At 38.5% G+C, this 23,126-nt stretch overlaps 1 protein-coding gene across 1 annotated transcript; it reads left to right on the top strand.

Annotated features, from left to right (window-relative positions):
* Nucleotides 1-167: 167 nt before the first annotated feature.
* Nucleotides 168-2,840, top strand: LOC105054637 (pentatricopeptide repeat-containing protein At4g14190, chloroplastic). The gene is made up of 2 exons (XM_010936200.4): nucleotides 168-624; nucleotides 1,467-2,840. Exons 1-2 carry the CDS (start codon nucleotides 232-234, stop codon nucleotides 2,616-2,618), a joined length of 1,545 nt encoding a protein of 514 aa, XP_010934502.1. The 5' UTR covers nucleotides 168-231; the 3' UTR covers nucleotides 2,619-2,840.
* The last annotated feature ends 20,286 nt before the right edge of the window (nucleotides 2,841-23,126 follow it).

Here is a 23,126-nt window from a genome sequence, read left to right as displayed (position 1 = left end):
ATAAAATAAATATGAATATGGATACATCGGTATCTGATTCATATCTAATCCAATTTCAATCAAAAAATTTTTTATATTTCAATTAAAAATTTTTTTATATATAATAAAAATATAATTTAATTTTAGATCCAGGGTAGATCCCATCCACCTAATAATCTCCCCCAAAATTCAGCCACCATAACAGAAATCGCGAGTGGTACAAAAGATCGGCCGGCATCTAGCCTCAGCGCCATGGCAGCTGCAAAGCTAGCACTCAACTCGTTCGCGAGAGCCCCATCGGCTCGCAATACTCCCACCTCCTCCTCCTCTTCTTTCTTTCCCATATCGAGAGCTATCTCCTCCCCTCCTCCGCTCCGCTCTTCGGCCCGCCAACTCCCATACCACCACCACCATCCGCTGCCGAAGGAGCGGGCCGCCGAAGATCCACAGCGGCAACAGCACAAGACCATCCTTGTCGAGACCTTCCACCGAAACAACCGCCTCAAAGCCCTTCTCGGCGAGCTCTCCAGAAAGGGCTCGAACCCTGTTCGTCTCCTCCGAAGAGATGGGGATTGGACCCACGACCAGCTTTGGGCCGCCGTTACATTCCTCGTGGAGGCCGGCCGAGCCCCAGAGGCCCTCCAGGTTTCTTTTTCTTTCTTTCTTTCTTTTTCTTTTCTTTTTTTTTTTTTTTTCAGATCCTTTATTTGTTCATGCTTTGCTACCCCAATCTATGTTTTGGAACTCTCAAATGCAATGTTTGGGTCGAAAGTAACTTTTCAATGAACAGGTATGCTTCAGTATGCTGGCCGGAATTTGATTTCCTTATGTTGCTAGCACAAAACATTAGATTCGTCCTGCTTTTAGTTATATTAAATCCTCGATTGCACTTTGAGTTTGAGATCTCTGTCTTTGAAAAATTTGTCTGCGTCAGAGAAAGATTTGTATTGTTCAGAAAAAGGATATAAGATACTGGTCATTTTATGAAGTCTTTTAATAACTCCATCCTTAAATAAGCTTGAAAACAACAAGAAGACAACTTGTGATGTCAGTATGGCAAAATTCATCTGAGAGCTGTTCTAGACTCATCTTTGGTGCAGTTCAACTCCCTACTGATATTTAGAAACTGCAACTAAATTATCTAATATGTATGTATCTGAAGTGTTTGATGCATGCTCAATTTATGGATACATGTCAAATCAGATTCCTTCGAGTTTGGTGTAACGGTCCAATTTATATTTTGTATTAGAACCTGTATTTTCTACAGATGAATGAGGTTCCTATTTGGTTGGCTTAAAGAATTCATAGTTCTTCTTAGAAGCTGTGGGTAAAGTAGAGATGTTGTCGGTCTTTTCTAAAGTATATATGGGTGCATCAGATCTTCTCTTTAATTAAATTCTGTTAATTCCATGAAGTTTTAATTCCAATAAGTTTTTTATTTGTTATGTTTGAACTGAGATTCAAGACCTGTATTGTATGATAACCAGGTGTTTGATTTCTGGAAGAGCAAAGAAATGACCCGAATCAATGATGCTAATTACTCAAGAATCATTCAGTTGTTGTGTGAAGATTGCTTAATGGAAGAAGCAGTTTCTACCTTACAAGATATGGAGAAGTATGGTCTTGTCCCTTCTTTGGCAATCTACAATGCCATAATTCATGGATTTGCTGGAGAAAAGGATTTTGATAACTCAAGTGCTACTTTTGAGAAGATGTTGGAGGCTGGTCTGTTGCCTACATCTGAAACATACAATGGACTAATTCGAGCATATGGAAGTTATGGATTGTATGATGAGATGAGTAAGTGTGTGAAGAGAATGGAATCAGATGGATGTTTTCCAAATGAAGTTACTTATAACATATTGATCACAGAGCTTGCCCGAGGTGGACTTATTGAAAGAATGGAAAGAGCATACAGAACGCTCTGTTCTAAGCGAATGAATTTGCAACCCTCCTCTTTAATTGCAATGCTTGAGGCTTATGCAGACCTGGGGATCTTGGAGAAGATTGAAAAGGTTCACCGCAGAGTTATGAACTCGGATGCTTATATGAAGGAGTGCTTGATAAGGAAATTAGCCACTGTTTATATCAAGAATTATAGATTTTTACATCTGGAGGAGTTGGGAAATAATATCAGTGCTAGAAGCGGTAGAACTGACCTTGTCTGGTGTATCCTCCTCCTTTCTAGTGCTTGTGTTTTGAGCCGAAGGGGTATAGAGTCTATTATTCAGGAGATGAAAGTAGCAAAAGTAAGGTTCAATATAACATTCACAAACATTCTTGCAATGTTTTATTTGAAGATGAAAGACTTTAGGAGTTTGGATGCTGTGTTCTCCCAAGCTGGAAAACAGAATATAAAACCTGATATTTTCACTGTTGGTGTACTCTTTGATGCATGCAAGATTGGGTACAATGGAACCTATGTTATCGAAGAATGGATAAAAAATGGATCTTTAGAAGAAGCGGTGGAAACTAAAACCGACAATTTAGTCCTGACTGCTTTTGGAAAAGGATCTTTTATTAAGTGCTGTGAGAAGCTATACTCTTCTATTGAATCTGAAGCAGAACAGAAGAAAATTTGGAGATACAGTGATCTGATCAGTTTAGTTTTTGGAAAAAAGCCAGGAAGAGTTGCCTAGTGCAAATTGAACAAGAATGAATTGGTTAGATGGGTTTTTCTTAAGTTACTCTTTTTCATATGGTTGGGGGGATTCTTTTCTCCAGTGGACTTGAATATTTCCCTCCAAATGATGGAGTGGAACCAAGTCAAGGCAGGTTGATCGTGTGCACAAAAGCTAATGATTTCTGAGATAAACCAAATTATTCTATAATACTGGCAGCTTTATATTGCTTTCACAAAATTGATTCTGCAACTTTTGGCTGAAATGCTGGGGGTTTTTTTCTTGACCTGCTTTTAACTCTTCAGATCCCTGCTACAATCATGCATGCATGTAACTTATTTGCTCTAGCTTCCCTTACAATTGCCTATACTTGGAAGGTCTGAAGAAGCAAGCTGTTCTTCTGTATATTATACAATGTGCCAATGAGGAGGTGAACAATTGCAGGCAAAAATTCAGTGATAGGAACAAATCTTAAATTTCACGGATTATCATGGGCTGTTGTGCTGGAACATGTGGACAGAAAGCTGCATGCTGCAGAAAATAATATAGATAGGCATACACACAATCCTTGGTTGTGAGGACAGTCCTGCTGCTTTAAAAGATTCTAGGAAATTGTGACATAATTCCCAATTAAAGAAATTGAACTCAGACAACTAATGTGAACTAAAACTCTGTTAAGACTATTTCAGGCTCTAGCTGTAGATTTGGTGAATAATCTTAGACCACCATGGTGATATTTAGTAAGCCTACAACATGAGATTCATTAGCAACAGTATAAGCATATCAGACAGTAAGTAAATTCAGGAAATGGAAATTACACTGAAAGTGACTAGTCCAGCTGCTAGTGCATTTGAAATTCTGAGACACTTGGGAAGCCAGAGCTATTATTTCTGTGTGGATTCATCAAAAGAATCAATATTATCGTGTGAAGATGATCAAGTTGCAGACCTTACCATTGGAAGCTTTTGGACCTTTCAAATGACTGTTTTTCCTCCTAGCTTCTGTGACATTGTGATTACTGTAAAGAAAATTTCTTGTGTGTTAGCTTGCATGGGCTCATGGTATAGCTGTCTATTTCATCTTTAAATCAAAGTACATGGTGAGTCATTTCAAAAAAAGAAAACTGGGTATTGCAGATTTCTCGTGAATGTTTTAATATATACATCACATTTCCTTGGTGCATACTTTTCTACCGTTAATGTGACATAGCATGGATGGTGTTTTATTCCAAACACGTGACAGTATCAGATGCTGCAAAATGATGTAAGTTATATTCTGATTTCAAGTGGCGTGTGTTTTTTTTTTTCCCCTTGCTATGAAGATTATTGAACTGCAGTCTGAAGTTACTGAGTTTCCTGGCATACCAAGAATATTTCTAAGGTACAATTTCTAAAAATATCTGAGTGTGGGTGTCAGACTCTTTTTTGTGCAATATTACCGATATATGTGCGTGGCTTCTTGTTCTTTCGACAGACGTTTGTCTCGGACTGTAGTCTACTTGAGCCAACCATGAAGAGTCCCACTGCATACTAAATTTTCTTAGGACTGCTTAGATGCTCTGGAGCCTATTTTTTCGATTGCAGTCACAAGGTTGGAAGGTTATTGGATAGACAATACGAAGCTCAATGTATCAGAAATATTGTTTCTCCAAGTCTCAAGTTTCTTCGTCACTTTAAAGTGTTGGGACATTTTTTGGACTTTCTTCACTTTTTGTTGCGACACTTTGTATCAGAATGTGCACATAGCTTTCTTGTACCATAGACCTCCCTCTAATTGTTCTTCTTCTTCTTCTTCTTCTTCTGGATTTCAGTCTACTTAATCCAAGCAAGAGGAGTCTCAATGCATACTAAAAAGTTTTATTTAGATGCTTGATCACCTGTTCTTTTGATATTTATCTACCACAGGTGGCGGTTGTTAGGTAGTAGGAAAACACAAACGTGAGAAATTTTGGCAGAGTATGTTGTTCTTTGTCCTCAGTTTTCCGGGATGTAAAAGCCTTCTAAAAGGTTGATTTGCAACGTCTCAAGACACTTGTGAGTTGTGACTGTGAGATGCCAATCTTTTCGAGCCTTCAGAATTCATAAGTTAGGTATTTGAACAGACTATTTTCTCACTTTGCTTCATTTTTACAGTTACATTTATGCCAATGAGGTTGAAGAGAAACTAGTCAAACCATCTAAATGGATTTTGTATAATTGGATGAATTAATAAAATGTTATAAAGTGAAAAAATCAATAAATAGTATTATCAATCCGTCTCTAATTTGAAAGTAGTATATAGTCGTCTTGTTGTTATTTTGTTTATCGCTGTTGAGGGTTTGTCAAATCACTCCGGACTGGACGGTTCAGAGCATGTCGAGTGGTATTAGCAGCTAATAGGTGCGGTTTAGACATTTGATTCGGAAAGCTAGTGAAGACGGAGTGAAAGAAAAGGAAAGAGAGGAAGAGGGAGGGGAGAAAAGGAAAAGGAAAGGACGGTGCCTCTATGGGCCTCTCTTTCTTTCCGTTCCTCTCCCTCCCTCCTTTTCTCTCTTTCTCTTTCTTTTCCTCTTCAATTCATCTCTAATTTTCATATTAATTTAGATTCCGTACAATTTGATATAGGGACGTTATGACTCGTACCACCTGCCGGACGGTATGGGGTCTAATTTCGAGTCGGTGATTATTGGTTGGATGAACTTGTCGGGAATGCTCGCTTCCTTGACCTCTTCAAAGAGGATATCATCACCGACCGCTTTAGCTACTTCCACCCATGATCTCTTCAATGCCCTAGGAGCTGCAGTAGTGAAAAATTCGAAAGCCATCTCATCCTCAAGTTGTGTTTGTTCTGCTCTCTGGGACCTACCTAGAGTCGGGCAAGATTTAGGAAGACCAGATGCATTCTATTTCATGAAAAGTACTAACTTGCTGACAAAAGATCGAATCTTGCCATACTTTATCGAGCAGATTCTTGAAATCAAATTAAGGGCCCATTCTTTTGAGGGTAAAAGATCAGAAATCTATATTTTTTTGGATCAGTATTTTTCAATCAGCATTTAGATAGAAAAATAATTTATCCATTTTCTTTTATACATTAAAAAATGATTTAAAAATCTATTATCGATGCTCTTTTGCATTACTAGTTTCCTAGATAAGTTGCTACGATCTATCCATATTTTTCATAATATCTTTTATTATATAAATAATATTATATATAATAATATATTATATTATATTATATTAATATATATTATTATATAAAAAATATATTATATTATTATTATACTATTATAGTATTATATAAATATTACTATCTAATATAATGTAATATATATTATAAAATATTATTATATATAATAATATAGCATAATATATTATATTATACTATGCTAATATCTTATATTAACATAATATAATATATTATTATATATAATATTATATATTATTATATTATTACTAAAGTATTATCTTATTACGTTATATTATAATAATTTATTATAATATTTTATATAAATATTATACTATTATTATTATAAAGTTAAGAATATATCCGGAATGAATTAAAAAAATTATTTTTTCGGTTGATGGAAAAATAATTTAACCATTTCCTAAGTAGATAAATTTTTTTATCATTTTATTGATAAATATTATTTATAAAAAATAATTTATATATTTTAAAAAATAAAAAAAAATTAATTAATAAAAAAATTTAATTAATTTTTTTATAATATTTATCTACGAAAGAACGGGCTTAAAACGGAGAATGCTTAGGTTTCTTCTGTACGCTGAAATGTTTTGGATGACGATCCCATCATCCGTAGCGATCGTAAATGCAACTCCAGAGGGGTATTTTAGAAATTTTGAAGATTTTAGATCCCCACGCGATGGTCACGCGAGTCATTTATGGTAGTCCATGGAAGGGTCGTTCTAAATTAAAACTGTAGCACCATGGATGACTCAATCTGAGACTTTTTAAAGCAAAGGGTCCAAGTATAACTCGGCAATGTACGGTGGTGAAACTGTATTTGTCCCTTAAAATTTCCCTTAACTTCCGCTAATTACAGTATTAGAAATATATTTACAACGTCCTGTAAGAATCTAGCTGAAAATGTTCCAAAATTATATTCTCATGAACACCATTTTGTGATGGTCTATACCAACTATAACATTTTATATTTATGATGGACCAATACTTGATACACATCTCCATATCATACCATACCAACACCAAAAAATACCGTACCAATCAATACCCATGCATATCAGTCTATTATATTATATTGTGTCAATATATACAACACAGGGACGTATTGAGTCTCAGTGTGTCCAATTGACCTCTGGACCAATATAACAATAAATTAATTTTAATATGAGATCCAATACTGAGATGGTATATCTTGGACCATACTGATACACAGCTCTTGATGTCACATTTGCTATGTCATCGCCAGCTATAGTTTTCTATGTATCAGTTTGGTACGTGTTGGTGCTATGGTACATCAACCTGATCAATACAAGAAATATCACTGATTCTATAAGGATAGAGATTAAGTTGGACATACAGGTCTTTCAACACCAAAAACAATTGCGATAAACATATGGTGTCATTTAACATTGTCAATAAGTCATTAGTAACATTAGTATATCCTATCTTTTCAGTTTATTGCAGTATATTCAGGATGTTCTGTTCCACATTGTAGTACACGGTCAAGGAAACATACTCGAGAAATAAGAACTATTGCCTATGTATCATATGCAGTCCTTTTTTCTCCTCTTTTCAGTGCAATCATATCTTATCATTTTGAACGACCGATCATTTTGGAACCAGTGGATATGCTATTAGACATCATTTGGTTGTAGAATTGTGAAAGTTGGGATATTTATTCCTTTCCCTTCGTAATTTTTCTTATTTGTCAAATAAGTCTGAATTGAATTTAGTTTCCTTACTTTTTTTTTTTTTTGGTAAACTATTTAGTTTCCTTACTTTAAAGTAAGCTAGAATTAGAGGAATTAGTGTCACAAAATCCCCATTTCTCTTGGATTAGCTAATTCATCACAGGGGAGGAGATTGAGTCTAGTCCAGATCTGGATGGGGGCATTTGGATGCAAAAGGCCCCTCATCCACCCTCAGATTGGTTCTTGTATACATTGAACGCAACAAAGAACATTTATATGAAGATAATACTTGTGTTGAAAGGGTGGCATGAGTCTTATTATGTATGTATGCATCAGACTCCAATAGGATCTTAACATAAGCATTTTAAATGTGAAGATCTACTGGTTACAGGAAGAAGTTTCCATTTGAGCATGCTTATTAGAATAGTTAATTTGTTATTCTGATGGTTTATCACATTGTTTCAACTATTTATTTTATTGACTAGATGCTATAGAAATGCCTTGCAGGGCAGACCTAAGTCATGCCATTACCCTAACTGATATCTCTCATTTAGAGCAAATGGACAACGTTACTAATATTTGTAACGTTCGGGCTGAGAGAAGTGCTTCGGTCTATGCTTTCTATTGGACTGTTGGACTGGTTGGGCCTGCAAGGCTGTATTGTTGGGTGGTCCAGTTAGGCTCCGCTGCTAATCTCTTTTCTGAGTTCCGGTTATATCTTCCGTATGAAAGAATGATTCATCCACTTTCACGATGTTGTTAATGCTAATTGATGCCATCACTTAGATTTATTGGAGAGAAAGAAACTCTTGGATGTTTCTCAACAAGGACACCACTATCGTTGTAGTTAGGGGTATAATTGAGCCGAGCTAAATCGAGTAGTTGAAAGCTCAAACTCGACTCGACTCGACTCAAAATATTTGGATTCGAAATTCGACTCGAGATCAACCGAGTCTTACTATTCTAAGCTCAAACTCGACTCGATGAAAAATATGCAAAACTCGAGATCAACTCGATTCGACTTGAATATCAACCAAACCATGCTTGAGCTCGAGTTCAAGCTCAAAATCAAACTTTAGCATACTAATAATATATATATTATAAATAAATATAATATTATTAAATATATATATATAAATTTGAATAGGCTAGCGAGCTTTCAAGTCGAGTATCTTGCTATTCAAGCTCGGTTTGAGCTCGATAATAATCGAGTCGAGTCGAGCTCAAGTAACTCGCGAGCAGCTTGACTCGTTTGTATCTCTAGTTGTAGTTGTCGAACAAGCTTTGTATCTTCTCTTTTTTTTAGTCCACTCTCTGCAATTTTAAAATGATCATGGAATTCTCAAAGATCCGAAATAGACTTACAAAGTTGTTTGAATGTTTGAGTAGATGAGGAGCCTCTTAGGAGGAATTAATTTTTATTTATTTATTTTGATCTTTAAGGTACGGTGTAACTATTTTTTTAGACTCTTTGTAACCTCCATTGTATATATATTTCTCTTTTCATTAAAGGTTAGGTGGCTGCTTTCCCTGCCTCAAAAAAAGATCTTCTTTCGTGATGTCAATCATTGAATGGTACTCCGCACGATTCTCAAGCACTCCAAACTCCTTCATCCACTTGCACAGATTATGAATAGCTATTGTACGATCCAATGGTAGATTCATGTGAAGAAAAAAGAAGCCTTCTTTCACACAAAAGATACCATCAAAATCTCTTTTTCTTTTTCCTTGTCCTTTCCTTTGTATTTTCTCTTACCCCTTCATAGTTTTCTTTATCTTTTTATACCCATTTCATTTCTAATAAAATATATGGCAGTCTTTCCGACCATTTTGCATTATTTAAAATATAATGCAAAAGCATATTTTATGTTGATTTAGTTTCAAGAGCGGGATCTAACTCTAGTAGACTTTGACTCCAAATTTGTTAACATTTGAGTTGACGTCAAGGATTCCGATGACCTGCAAGTTCATTCTTTAGGTTTGGCTTAGGTTCATGACAAGATGGATGGATACAAGTTCACACATTTCATTAGCAACTCCCATGTCTGATTTGAAAGCAAGGCAAACTCATTAACATCTGGGGAAACAAAACTAGAGCTCCATATAAACATCAACAGGTAGCTAAGTTTCTAAATTACATCAAAAGCAAGTTTCTAAATTTTACCTGCATAAGGAGCCATGTCAGTTGGGCACCACCAAACAAAATTGTTAAGCAAAAAATTTTTCCTTTCTTATAAAGTCACAAATGTCTCTTTTTGGTATTTCTTCTGATTTTTCAGAAAGGTATTCCAAGAAGCGCTTCAACAAAAAAATTTTTTTTTTTTTTTTTGATAGAAACACACACACAAAAAAAAAAAAAAAACAAAACAAAACAAAAAACAAAAAAGTTCTTTGAGAAGATGCATTTCACTTGTCTGGTTTTTTTGGGGGGCAAAAACGAAAACATGGATGGCACTTTTAAATGTACCTGGTTTTAACAAGGATGCATTTAAGTCTATCAAATCCAACTTTATGAAGCTTGTGATTCAAATTCAAGGTTTCAGATGAACCACAAAATCATATTTTGGATTTAGTCTAGGTTTTTAATGAGTTATCTAAATGTGAATGTGCTGATCCATTTGCACTTCCAACATGAAATTAATGTTTCACAAATATAGTGGGTGCTGGTTATATGCATAACCCAAAAGCTAGTTTTCTTCAAGCTTCTTGTGAAGGGAGTTCCTTACCTTTCCCTTACGTGAGAAAGGCTTTTTATCGAGGGCTACCATAGTTTTTCCCCTCCTCTCTCAAGAAGTGTTAGTAAAAGGCAATGTTGGGGTAAACCCACCGACCTCAACTTTGATCTCCATGACTCCGACTCGATAATAGTCGACCGACCGAACGTACGACTCCAACTGATCGACTCCGATCCAAATATAGCCGACTGACCGAACGTACAACTTCGATGGAGTATCGGCCAAACTGACGACTCCGACTCTTCATCAATCGATTGAACAAATATCACCGACTTATGGTCGGTGACTGATGATACAGCAGAATCATCAACTGACGACTGTGCCTACTACCGACATACAGTCGGCTAATCTACTCAATATGCCATAACCATCACGAACGGTTATTGACCGCACATCACGGTGCCATTAATGACCCACTATGTGATTATGGCCCAATGATTTAGCATCATAAAATACGGGACCACGTCCGACGGTTACAAGATCCTCATCTATAAAAAGGGATAAGCAAAAGAGGGCTGGTAAGCCACTTCTGGCCAGAACTCTGCTACTCTGAATATTGACATCAACTGTTCACCAACTTTTCTCTCTAACTTAAGCATCGGAGGGTCTTCGTCGGACACAAATCCGATCAGTGCGGACATTATCTTGCAGGTATTCGTTCCCGACGACAGACGACGGGGAGTTGGCCGCAACAGATTGACGTGCCAGGAAGAGGAAGAAGAGAGACAATATTCACCATGGCAAAAATTAGAGCCCAACATTTGACTACAACTGGATCAGCGAGACACTTTTTCCACCAGAAAGAAGTTCCTCCCCCTCCTCCAGTAGCAGAGCCTAGTTCCTCATGTCCTATGGTCACCATGACTGTCCAGATCGCTGCACTCATGTAGCAGATGACTATTCTTACGAAGGCGGTTAGAAGCCTCCAACAGCAGCAGACTCAGCCACCACAGCCATCGGTGGAGCAACTGATGGCACAGTCGGTGCCATTCAGGCACAACCACCGTCATCCATGGCGATCACAGTCTCCTTCACTAGAGCGACCATCTCGGCTCTCTCATCGGGATGAGCAGCGGCACTCACGGCACTCTCGACGCACCACCCACCATTCACGGCATCCCTCTCCTTCTTAGTTAGATTGAGCAAGGAAGGGAAAGCGACCGCGAGCATCGTCTGCTTCCCCTTCTAACTCATCGAGAGGTTCCACTCCCGAAGTTTTCAAACGGCGACTTGATGATTATGAACGTAAATTTCAAGAGATCAATCACCAACTTGCTCAGCTTCAAGTGAAAAATCGAAAGTCCTCCAACGACACGACTTCTACACCACCCAGCCACTTTCTCGACACATTTTGGACCAATCGATCCCATCTCGATTCAAGATATCTCTGGTAGAGTCATACGATGGATCCACCGATCCGATCGACCACCTTGAGAGCTACAAGGCTCTCATGATGATTCAGGGGGCCACCGATACCCTCTTATACATCAGCTTCTCGATAACTCTTCGAAAAACTGCTCGAGCCTGGTACTCCGGGCTTCAGTCGGAAAGCATATATTCTTTTAGACAGCTAGAATATTCTTTCATAGCTCACTTCAGCACCAATCGAAGGCCATCACGAACTTCTGATAGTCTCTTCTCGATTAAACAAGGAGAGACTGAAACACTTCGAGATTTTGTGGCTCACTTTAATGCGACCACGCTTGAGGTCAAAGACCTCAATGAAAACATGACTATCTCGATCATGAAAAGAGGTCTGAGGAGATCTCGATTCACATATTCATTGGATAAAACTCTTTCTCGGACTTATGTTGAACTTCTGGAGCGTGCATACAAATATATGCGTGCAGATGAAGGAGCTTCTGACCGGCGCCAGACAGAAGGCAAAAGTCAAAAGAAGAAGAAACAAAAGAAAGAAGAAGCTTCGACCGAATCAAGTCGGCCACCATCCAATAAGTGGGCTTCACTCTGATGACGGAGTCCAAGATCGAGTTATGGTAGGTATGACTTTTATACTTTTCTTTTTGCTCTTCATGTGCAGATCCTTATGGAGATCGAAGGAGCGAAATATCTATGACACCCCCCATCGATGAAGGCGTTACCGAGGAACCACGATCGGAAGAAGTATTGTCGGTCCCATCATGATCACGGTTACGATACCGAACCATGCATTCAGCTCAGAACTGAGATAGAAGCCCTGATTCGATGAGGCTACCTCAAAAAATACTGGAGAGATCCACCGACTCAACCTCCTGCTGATCGACGACCTCAACTGCAAACTGAGGAGGCTGTAAATAATCAATCGACTGCAGAGGTCATCAACATAATCTTCGGACGACTGGACAGGGGGGCAACTTTCGAAGATGAGTCGGCAAAGTGATGATGACTCGATAATGTAATAATTTTTTTGAAAGAAGATGTTCGGAGAATTCAGACTCTCCATGATGATGCTGTTGTTGTTTTGACAATAATAGCAAACTATGATGTAAAAAAAATCTTTATAGATAATGGAAGCTTGACTGATGTTTTATTTTATTCGACTTTCTTCCGAATGCGGCTGTCAAATGACCGACTCAGAAGAGTCTCAATACCATTGGTCGGCTTTACAGGAGATGCTGTCACAATGGAAGAAAAAATCTCTCTCCCCTTAACCGCTGGGATCGAACCACAACAGAGCACTGTTTTCATAACGTTCACAGTAGTTTGGGTACGTTCGGTTTATAACTCCATACTCAAATGACCCGAGCTTAATGCCCTGAGAGTAGTGATTTTGACATATCATCTGTTAGTCCAATTTCCAACAGAACATGGAGTCAGAAAAATACGTGGAGATCAACAACTCGTCCGACGTTGCTTCCTTGTCTCCACCCAAAATAACAAACCTGAAGACTCTTTGTCTGTTGACAAATTGGATCAAAAAGAAAATCAGGAGAGGGGTGAACTGACTGAACAACTGATTTTCATCCCGTTAAAAGAAGATCCTGAGAAAACAGTCCAAATTGGATTACAATTGTCTGACTCAGAGCAGCAACAACTAATAAAATTGCTTAGGGCCAATATCGATATTTTTGCTTGGTCGACCACCGATATGCCCGAAATTCTTTCAGAAATAATAACTCACCGACTTAACATCAACCTAAATGTTAAGCTGACAAGACAGAAGAAACGGTCTTTTGCTCCTGAAAGATAAAAGGTCATTGATGAAGAAGTCGATAAACTCCTTGCAGCATGCTTCATCAGAGAAGCTACATATCCTGACTGGCTTACCAATGTGGTAATGGTGAGAAAAACTAATAGAAAATGGAGGATCTGCATCGACTATATTGATCTAAATGTAGCCTGTCCGAAGGACAGCTTTCTATTATCAAAGATTGATCAATTAGTCGATGTGACTTTCGACCACCGACTTCTGAGTTTCATAGATGTCTTTGCCGAATATAACCAAATCCGTATGGTACCAGAAGATGAGGAGCACACGGCTTTTGTGACCGACAAAGGCATATACTACTACAAAGTAATGCCTTTCAGTCTGAAAAATACTGGCGCTATCTATCAACAGCTTGACAACAAGATCTTCAAGATGCAGATTGGGCGAAACATGAAAGTATATGTGGACGACATGCTGGTGAAGAGTTTTTAAACTTCAGATCATGTTCGAGACCTGGAGAAAGCTTTCAGTACACTCCGATGGCATCAGATGAAATTAAATCTGACCAAATGTGCATTTGGAGTAACCTCCGAGAAATTTTTCAAATTTTTTGTTTCACAATAAGGGATCGAGGCTAGTCCCGAAAAGATCAAAGCCATCATCGATATGAAGCATCCGAGTTCTAAGTAAGAGATACAGTAACTTAATGGAAGGATTGCCACGCTCAGTCGATTTATTTCTAGGTCGACCAAGAGATGCTTGCCATTCTTTAAAACTTTTCGACAGACGAAGGATTTTTTATAGTCGGATGAATACTGACAATCCTTCGAAGACTTGAAACAATACTTGGCTTCTCCACCTTTGCTCACAAAATCAAGGGTCGGAGAGACATTGTATTTCTACTTGGCAACTTCAGCAGAAGCAGTTAGTTCGGTGCTCATCCAGGAGGATGAGAATTGAATTCATCGACCAATCTACTACACCAGCAAAGTACTTCACAATACCGAAATTCGATACTCAAGAGTAGAGAAAATGATCTGCACCCTAATTATATCAGCACAACGACTTCGTCCGTACTTTCAGGCCCATCCAATTGTAGTTTTGATAGATCAGCCACTGAAAGCGATTTTACACCGACCTGACACGTCAGATCGGATGGCAAAGTGGGCAGTAAAGCTTGACGAATTCAATATTCAATATCACCCACGACCATCTATGAAGGCACAAGTTCTAGCTGATTTTGTCACCGAATGTACCATATTCGACAATAAGCTAAAAGACACAGATGACAATACAATAAAAGAGGATACGACTCTCGACCCTGATCTAGGGTCAACCTGGGTGCTGCACATTAACGGAGCATCTAATGCACATGATAGTGGAGCCAGCCTTATACTCACAAATTTTGAAGGGGTAGTCACCAAATATGCCCTTCGGTTCAATTTTAAAGCTTCAAATAACCAAGCCAAATATGAAGTACTTTTGGCCGGTTTGAAGATATCTAAAGAGCTCGAGATCGATAGTTTAAAGGTCTTCACCGACTCATAACTGATTGCTAGACAGGTCAAGGATGAATTTGAAGCCTGAGATCCTACTATGATGAAGTACCTTCAAAAGGTGAAAGATATTACGGCGAGCTTGAAATATTTCGAAATATTTCACATCCTCAGAATCGAGAATGCTTGGGCTGACATACTTTCATGACTGGCTACTACTGCTTTCAACTTGCTGGGTCAAACATTTATCGAATGTCTCGAGCAGTCGAGCATTGACTAAGTCGAGGAAGTATTGCAGCTTACTATCGAACCGAGTTGGATAGATTCGATCGTCCAATACCTAACTGATGGGACCCTTCCTGTGGATTTCTCAGAGGCTAAACAACTCCAATGGATAGCCTCTCAATATGTGATGATAAATGGCTATCTATACAAAAGGTCTTTCTCTCTCTCCTTGCTGAAGTGTTTGGGACCTACAGATGCCAACTATGCACTTAGAGAAGTACATGAAGTGATTTGCAAAAATTACTTGGAGGGTAAATTTTTAGCTTATAAAGTCCTGTGACAAGGATATTATTAGTCTACCATAAAAAGAGATGCAGCTGAACTCATTCGAAGATGTGAACCATGTCAAAAATATGTGAATATACAACATCAACTGGCTAGTCAGCCGACATCGATTGTAGCACCATGGCCCTTCGTACAATGGGAGATTGATATACTTGATCCTTTTCCTCCGACATCTAGTTAGAGAAAATTCATAGTGATCGTCATTGACTACTTTACCAAATGGGTAGAAACCGAACCTCTGGCGCAAATCACCGAAAGCAAGATAGAAGACTTCATTCAGAAGTTCATCATTTACAGATTTGATTTGCTACACACCATCATCACCGACAATAGTCGATAATTTAACAATCAAAATTTTAGAGAGTTTTGCACAAAATTTCATATTACGCACAAACTCACTTCGGTCAGCCATCCACAGTCAAATGGTGAAGTGGAAGTAACCAATCGAACAATCCTGTACGGACTGAAAATTCAATTGAATGAAGCTAAAAGCCTCTAGGTTGAAGAGCTATATCTGATCTTATGAGCATATCGGATAACTCTTTGTACATCGACAGAGAAATCCCTCTTCAATTTAGTTTATGGAGCAGAAGCAATGATACCACTTGAGATCGGATTGCCATCAACAAGAGTCAAACAATATTGTGAACCGAGCAACTCTGAATGTCAGAGAGCCAATTTAGATCTCCTTCCAAAACTCTGACAGCAAGCTCAAATTCAGATGGCTGCATATCGGCAAAGAATAGTTCGGTATTATAATGCAAGAGTCAAGCTGAAGGTCTTCCGATCAGAAGATTTGATCTTAAGAAAAGCAGAAGTATCAAAGCCTTTAGATCAAAAAAAATTATCTTTGAACTGGGAAGGATCTTACAGAATATCCGAGACTCTTAGATCGGACGCATATCGATTAGAAACTCTCGAACGGTCGGTGATTTTTCGAACGTGGAATATCGATAATTTGAAGATGTATTATCAATAAAGTCATCGATATGTACATTATTTGAAATACAATCAAAATTTTAGAATCATAAATCTTTGACAAGTTTTATCGACTACCGACTGAATGTCGGCTTTCATTCCCAAAGTCGAGTTGTTTCCTATACTTAGACACAAAGAATCAACTGCTTCAGTGATAACTGTATCTCGGTTCTCCCATAATAACCGACATCAACTACAGGCTTCGCTACAAAAATCGAACTGCCGACTATATTTCAGTTCTCAATATCAGCTTTTTATTACAAAAGCTGACTATAGTCGAAAGACTAATATGCCGACTTAGTTCCAACTAAGCGGAACAAAAAATATCAAAATGATCAAGGTCAGATTGAAATTATACTGACTAGACTACGGTCAGTCAAAAGATATTCGGCTTGCCACCGATTATTAGATAATTTGACGTACAAGCCCGACCAAACGTCAGGCATGGAATATTCGACCTACAATCGTTATCCTAATTTTGTTAAGTACGTCAAAATGATTATGCGACTAATGGATATTCTACAAGTCCTACCGAATGATCGGACAATCGATTAATGTTCAATGATTATTCTATTTCGCAGGCATTATCAACAAGCGAAACAAAAGACAAAATTTGGAAGAAGATGCTTTCATTCATTATCAAAAAGAGTTACAAAATTGGATCAAAATCCGACTACAAGTGTCAGATTACAAAAAGAGAAAGTAAAATACACCGACTAAGCTTCGTCATCATTCTTTTGCTCGAGTGTAGTATCTCCGACTTAAATGATTTCGAGCTCAGTCGATGCTTCTTCTTGAATCGGAGCGACTTCTTCTTCAGTAACTCCATCTTCTGATCTTGGAGGGATGATGCTGCTCAAGTTGAGATCTTGACATAACTCTTCGACCACCTCGCTTGGCCGACCATGTCAACAACCTGACCCACTCGTACGGGAACAAAGAAGGCTTCAGATTTTCATCCACCGTCATTAGCATCCTTGGTTGCGTGGCTTAGACGAGGATATGAAGCACATAATGGTAGCTTATTCACCCGACCATCGACTCTAGAGATGAAAAGTTGAAACTGCTCCGGGATACAAACTGCTCCCATAGTCGTTCGATATTCGATCCCGAAAGTGAAGATGACTTCATATCTGGACTCGACTAGGACTCATCAGTCAGATTCTTTGATCGATCTTCCTGAGAAGGAGAAGCCCTAGCCATGAGAATTACTCTGAAGAAGATAGAAGATTTTAGAAGAAAAAAAGAAAGGACTCGAAAAAAAGCAAAGTTGACCTGAAAGCTGCGAGCGATAACCTTGGACGTTGGGGCAACAACCCGATAGAGTCCCAGCACCACCAAAGATAGTGAAAAGTAAAAATTTGACTGAGAGCGATCTTATATATAGGATCCCTCAACGATCGAGATAAGAGTTGTCAAATCGAAGATCCACCAGATGACGACACGTGACAACATCTGGACCGATCATTGGTCGGATGATTCGACACACCTATTTCAGATTGAACCACGTCACCCCTATCCGCGTGAATAATTCTGAACCAATAACATCCGAACACATGGAACAGATCTACTTGTCAGAATCATATCATTTGATGCTGAATCGACTTTTTGAAATGACACCTGACACTGACAATTGATACCAAATCATTCGGTCAGTATAACTGATGACTGTACCTATCAATATGACAAAATAGCCGATAACCCGTATCTCGAAGAAAACGACGTCAAAATCGAAGCTCGATATGATAGAACTCTCTTCGTCTAATGTGATAAACCACGTGACAATTTACATGTTGGATCACTTTAGACTTGAGAGTGAGGGGCAATTATTGGGATAAACCCATCGATCCCTACTTTGGTCTTCATGACTCCGACTCGACAATAGCTGACCGACCGAACGTACGACTCTGACTGATCGACTTCGATCCGAATATAGCCGACTGACCGAATGCACAACTTCGACGGAGTATCGGCCGAACTGACGACTCTGACTCTTTATCAATCGATTGAACAAATATCACCGACTTATAATCAATGACCGACGATACAGCAGAATCATCGATTGACGACCGTACCTACTACCAACATGCAATCGGCTAATCTGCTCAATATGCCATAACCGTCATGAATAGTTACCGACCGTTTATCACGGTGCCATTAATGATCCACTACGTGATTATGGCCCGATGATTTAATGCCATAAAACATGGGACCATATCCGATGGTTATAAGAACCTCATCTATAAAAGGAGATAAGCAAAACAGGGCTGGTAAGCCACTTCTGGCTAGAACTCTGCTATTCTGAATATTGACATCAACTGTTCATCAATTTTTTTTTCTAATTTAAACATCGGAGGGTCTCCGTCGGACACAAATCCGATCAGTGTGGACGTTGTCTTGCAGGTGTTCGTTTCCAACAACAGGCGACGGAGAGGTGGCCGCAATAGGCAATATAGAAGCACCAAAATGCAAGTGAGCAGCCTTATATCTACATCTACTAGAAGTTTGTCCCAAACAAAATGGAGTCATAGAACAACTCAAAAAGTGAAAAGAGGTGGTAATGATAAAATACCCCTGACAACGCCCAATTCCTTCTCGACCTTGGCCTTCTTCTCTTTGAGGATGTGGGCCTTTTTATTGAGCTCCCTAAGCCTCTTCGCAACATTCTCTAAGATCTACAATATATTGCACCAATCTAGTCTATTAAAAAGGAAAGCAAAGAAAAGCAAACTAGAAAGAAAGAAAGAGAAAAAAGCCAACCAGCCTAACCTTTTTAGAACTAGTTGGCTTAGGCTCATTCTTAACGGTGACCATATCTTCATCGGCTTCCATGATGGTCTCTTCTAGGATATCTACACCATAAATGTCATTCTCTTCTTCTTGTTGTTTGGAAGGATCCATCTCAACTCTCTTCTCTCTCACAACTATCTTCACCTCTTTCTCTCCTCAAACCTGTAACAAGCATAAACTATGTATAGGGACTCATCCAAACTAGTAGCATATTTAATGAATAAGCTAAGAGAGGTGATGCTCCTTAGTCCTTATTCATTGCCACACTTTTTCTTTGACTACCCATAATAATTAGAAAAGGAACTCTTAATCATATCTCTTAATGTGACCTAATTGGATTTTTTTTGAACTTCATGGGTAAAATGTGAAATAAAGCACTTTATAAACCACCTATCTTGGTGCATAAAAACCAGATTTGGCACTCATTCGAAGTGCACTGAGGGTATAAGTAATATTTATCAAAAAAATGCACTAGATATGATAAACGATATCAATTGCCTAGTACCCATAAAAAGCTTAATTAGGGCAGCCCATCGACAACCCTCTATTTAGGCTGCTCAAATAGAGGCTTTGAGCATAATCAGGTGCAGATTATCTAAACATGGTTGAGTTCAAGGTGGCAATTTTTGACCAAACATAATCAACTTATTCAAATATATCAAAATAAATGGATTTAATAGACACCCAAAAAAATTTGTTTATGCAAGACTCATGATGATAAATGCATATGGTTCCAATTTGAATTAGATAGGCTGCCATAAGTTGGACAAACCAATTAATCTGAAACTAACTTTTCCTCTTTTTTTTTTTACTTTTAAAGATAGTGATAGTAATGAGCTAAGCTATGGGATAATCATGGTTTAGTTTAGCAAATTTAGAAAGATTCTATGAAGTTAAAGAGGTTAAGAAGAAAATGTTAATACAAAAATGGATATGTAATAAGTTGTCATAAATTAGACTATTTAAACCCAAAGCTAACATTTTTACCTTTTAGAATGGTGATAGTTATAAGCTAGCCATAGGCTAATCAAGGTCCTGCTTACCCAACTAGAAAGGTTTTATGTCGTTAAAGAGGTAAAGGAAAAAAATACTAAATCAAAAAATGAGCATGTAAAGAGGTTCACATAAGGTAGACGGACCACTTAAACTAAAAATAACTTCTTTTCTCTTTTTACTCACCAGGCAAGCAAGCCGGCATACTCAGAGAGCTCTTCGCCCTTGGTTCGATCCATTAATAACTTAAGGTTCCACTTTAGTATTTAGAAAGATATTATATAGTCGTAGAGGTCAAGGAAAAAAACAAAAAATACTAACAGAAAAAAGAGATTACAGATAGGTTGTCATAAGTTAGGCTAAAATTTACAACTAAAACTTATATTTTCATTTTTTTAGTATAGTCATACTAACAATTAAGAATAGTTTAAGTAATTAGAAATATTTTATATAGTTGGAGAGCTCAAGAAAAAGAATAAAATATACAAACATAGAAAATAAAGATGTAGAGGCTTGTTGCGGCCAACTTCCCATCGCCTGTCTTCAGAAATGAACATCTAAAAAATAGCGTCCACGCAGACTGGATTTGTGTCTGGTGGAGACCCTCCGATGCCCAAGTCAGAGAGAGAAGTTGATGAACATGAGTTGAATGTAAACAGTAGCAGAGATTTGGTTCAGCGTAAGCTTACCAGTCCTATTTCTCTTACCCTCTTTTTATAGATGAGATTTTTGTAACCATCAGACATGGTCTCATATTTTATGACGCTAAATCATCGGGCCATAATCACGTAGTGGATCGTTAATTTTCACTGATCGTGCCGTGATATGCGGTCAGTAACCGTTCGTGATGGTTATGGTATGTTGAGCAGATTGACCGACCATATATCAGTAGAACCGTCCATATGTTAGTAGAATCCATGAGCGACTATCGACTAGTAGTTCTATTATGTCGATGGTCCAAGTCATCTGCTGTCGATTGATAAAAGTTAAATCATTAGTCGGTCAGCCGGCAATAGATCGGTGTGGTTCACTCAGTTGGTCGATGAAGAATCGAAGCCGCATATTCAGTTGACGAAGAGTCGGAGTTCTATGTCCGATCGATCGACTATTGTTGAGTCAGAGTCAATAGTCGGTTGAACTGAATCGGAGGTCGATTGACTTACCCCAACAGTTACCCCCACTCTCAAGTCCAAAGTGATTCGACGTGTATATTACCACGTAGTTTGTCACATTGGATGAAGAGAGTTATTTTTTATCACATTGAATCCTGATTTTGATGCCATTTTCTTCGAAATATGTGATCGATTATTTTATCATATTGGCAGGTACAGCCGTCTGTCACACTGATCGAACGATTCGGTATTAGTTGTCAATGTCAGGCATCATTTCAGAAAGTCGATTCGGTGTCTGACGAGATGATTCTGACAAGTAGATTTATTCCACATATCCTAATATTATTGGGTCGGAGTTGTTCACGCGGATAGGGGTGACATGGCTCAATCTGGAGGAGGTGCATCGAACCGTCCGATCAATGATCAGTCTAGATATTGTCATGTATCGTCATCTGATAGATCTTCGATTTGACTGCCTTCATCTCGGTCGTTGAGAGATCCTATATATATAGGGTCACTTTCAGTCAAATTTTCACGTTTCACTGCTTTTGCTATTGGGACTCTGTCGGATTGTTGCCCCAACGCCCAAGGTTATTGCTCCTAATCTTCAGGTCAACTTCGTCTTTCTTTCAAGTCCTCTTTCCTCTAAAGTCTCTGTTTTCTTCAGAATTGTTCTCATGGCTAGGGCTTCTCCTTCTCGAAAAGATCGGTCGGAGAATCCGACTGATGAATCCTAATCGGATCTAGATGTAGAGGTCTCTTCACTTTCAGAACCAAATGTTGAATGGCTCCGAGAGTAGTTTTGTATTCTGGAGCAGTTTCAACTTTTCTCCCCTGGGGTCGATGGTCGGGTGAATAACCCACCTTTGGGCCAAGTGGCTTTCTACGTCAAAGATCTTCAGACGGATCTTCGATTTTCGATTTCAAAATTTGTTCAAAATATTTTAGATTATTATGGACTTTGTCCGGCTCTGTTGACATCGAACTCAATCTAGCTGATAATTAGCTTTACTTTATTGTGTCAGATGTTGCCGATCATGTCCTGTCCTTCTCTTTTTTGAGCCTTCTTTGTCCTCCGACCTCATTCAAAGGCCCGAGGGTAGTGGTTCTTCAATCTCTGAAAAGGCCTTTTCTTTATTACCGATCTTCCATCATCTATTTATGGATAGAATAACTAATTTTTCTTTGCTTCTTCTTCCCTTCCTTGGGGTTTTCCTTCTCATTGGGGCGGTCCTCGAACCGGTCCCAATGACAACAGTCGGGTAGAGGTCGACGACCAGGAGGACTTTCACCGGCTAAAAGATATATCGATGCCAAAGCAAAAAGAGCTTGTAACCGAATAGGCCCTTTGTGATGCCAGCCTTAGTTCGGTTCCTCATCTACGTATAGTATAGTTGGTCGGTTATTTTTGATTTTTCTTTTACTTGCTGAATTGTACTGACCTCCATTGTAATTGCAACCATGCAGCAGAGGGTGCGAGTGTCGAATCCCGACATTCATCTGCATGCTGTCAAGAAGAGGACAGCATCTGAGGTCGGGTCTTCACGACCACCGAAGAGGCATCAAGCACCGGCTCCAGTTGGTGTTTCGACGTCGGTCGTGGAATCCAATGCCCCATCGGCATCAGTTTCGACTTTTAGATAATACGGCCTTTGATCGATCTGGCCTTTGATCGGTCCAATATAGAAGGAACCTTTAATCAACTTTTAGACAACACAGTCTTTAATTGATCTGACCTTTGATCAGCCTAACATAGGAGTCTTTGATCAATTTTTAGACAACACGATCTTTGATCGGTCCAATGTAGCAGGAGCCTTTGAAGAATTTTTA

Source organism: Elaeis guineensis, chromosome 12 (assembly GCF_000442705.2).
Source record: "Elaeis guineensis isolate ETL-2024a chromosome 12, EG11, whole genome shotgun sequence".
NCBI lineage: Eukaryota > Viridiplantae > Streptophyta > Magnoliopsida > Arecales > Arecaceae > Elaeis > Elaeis guineensis.
Note: the sequence above shows the minus strand (reverse complement) of the source record. Positions and strands in the feature narration are given on the sequence as shown.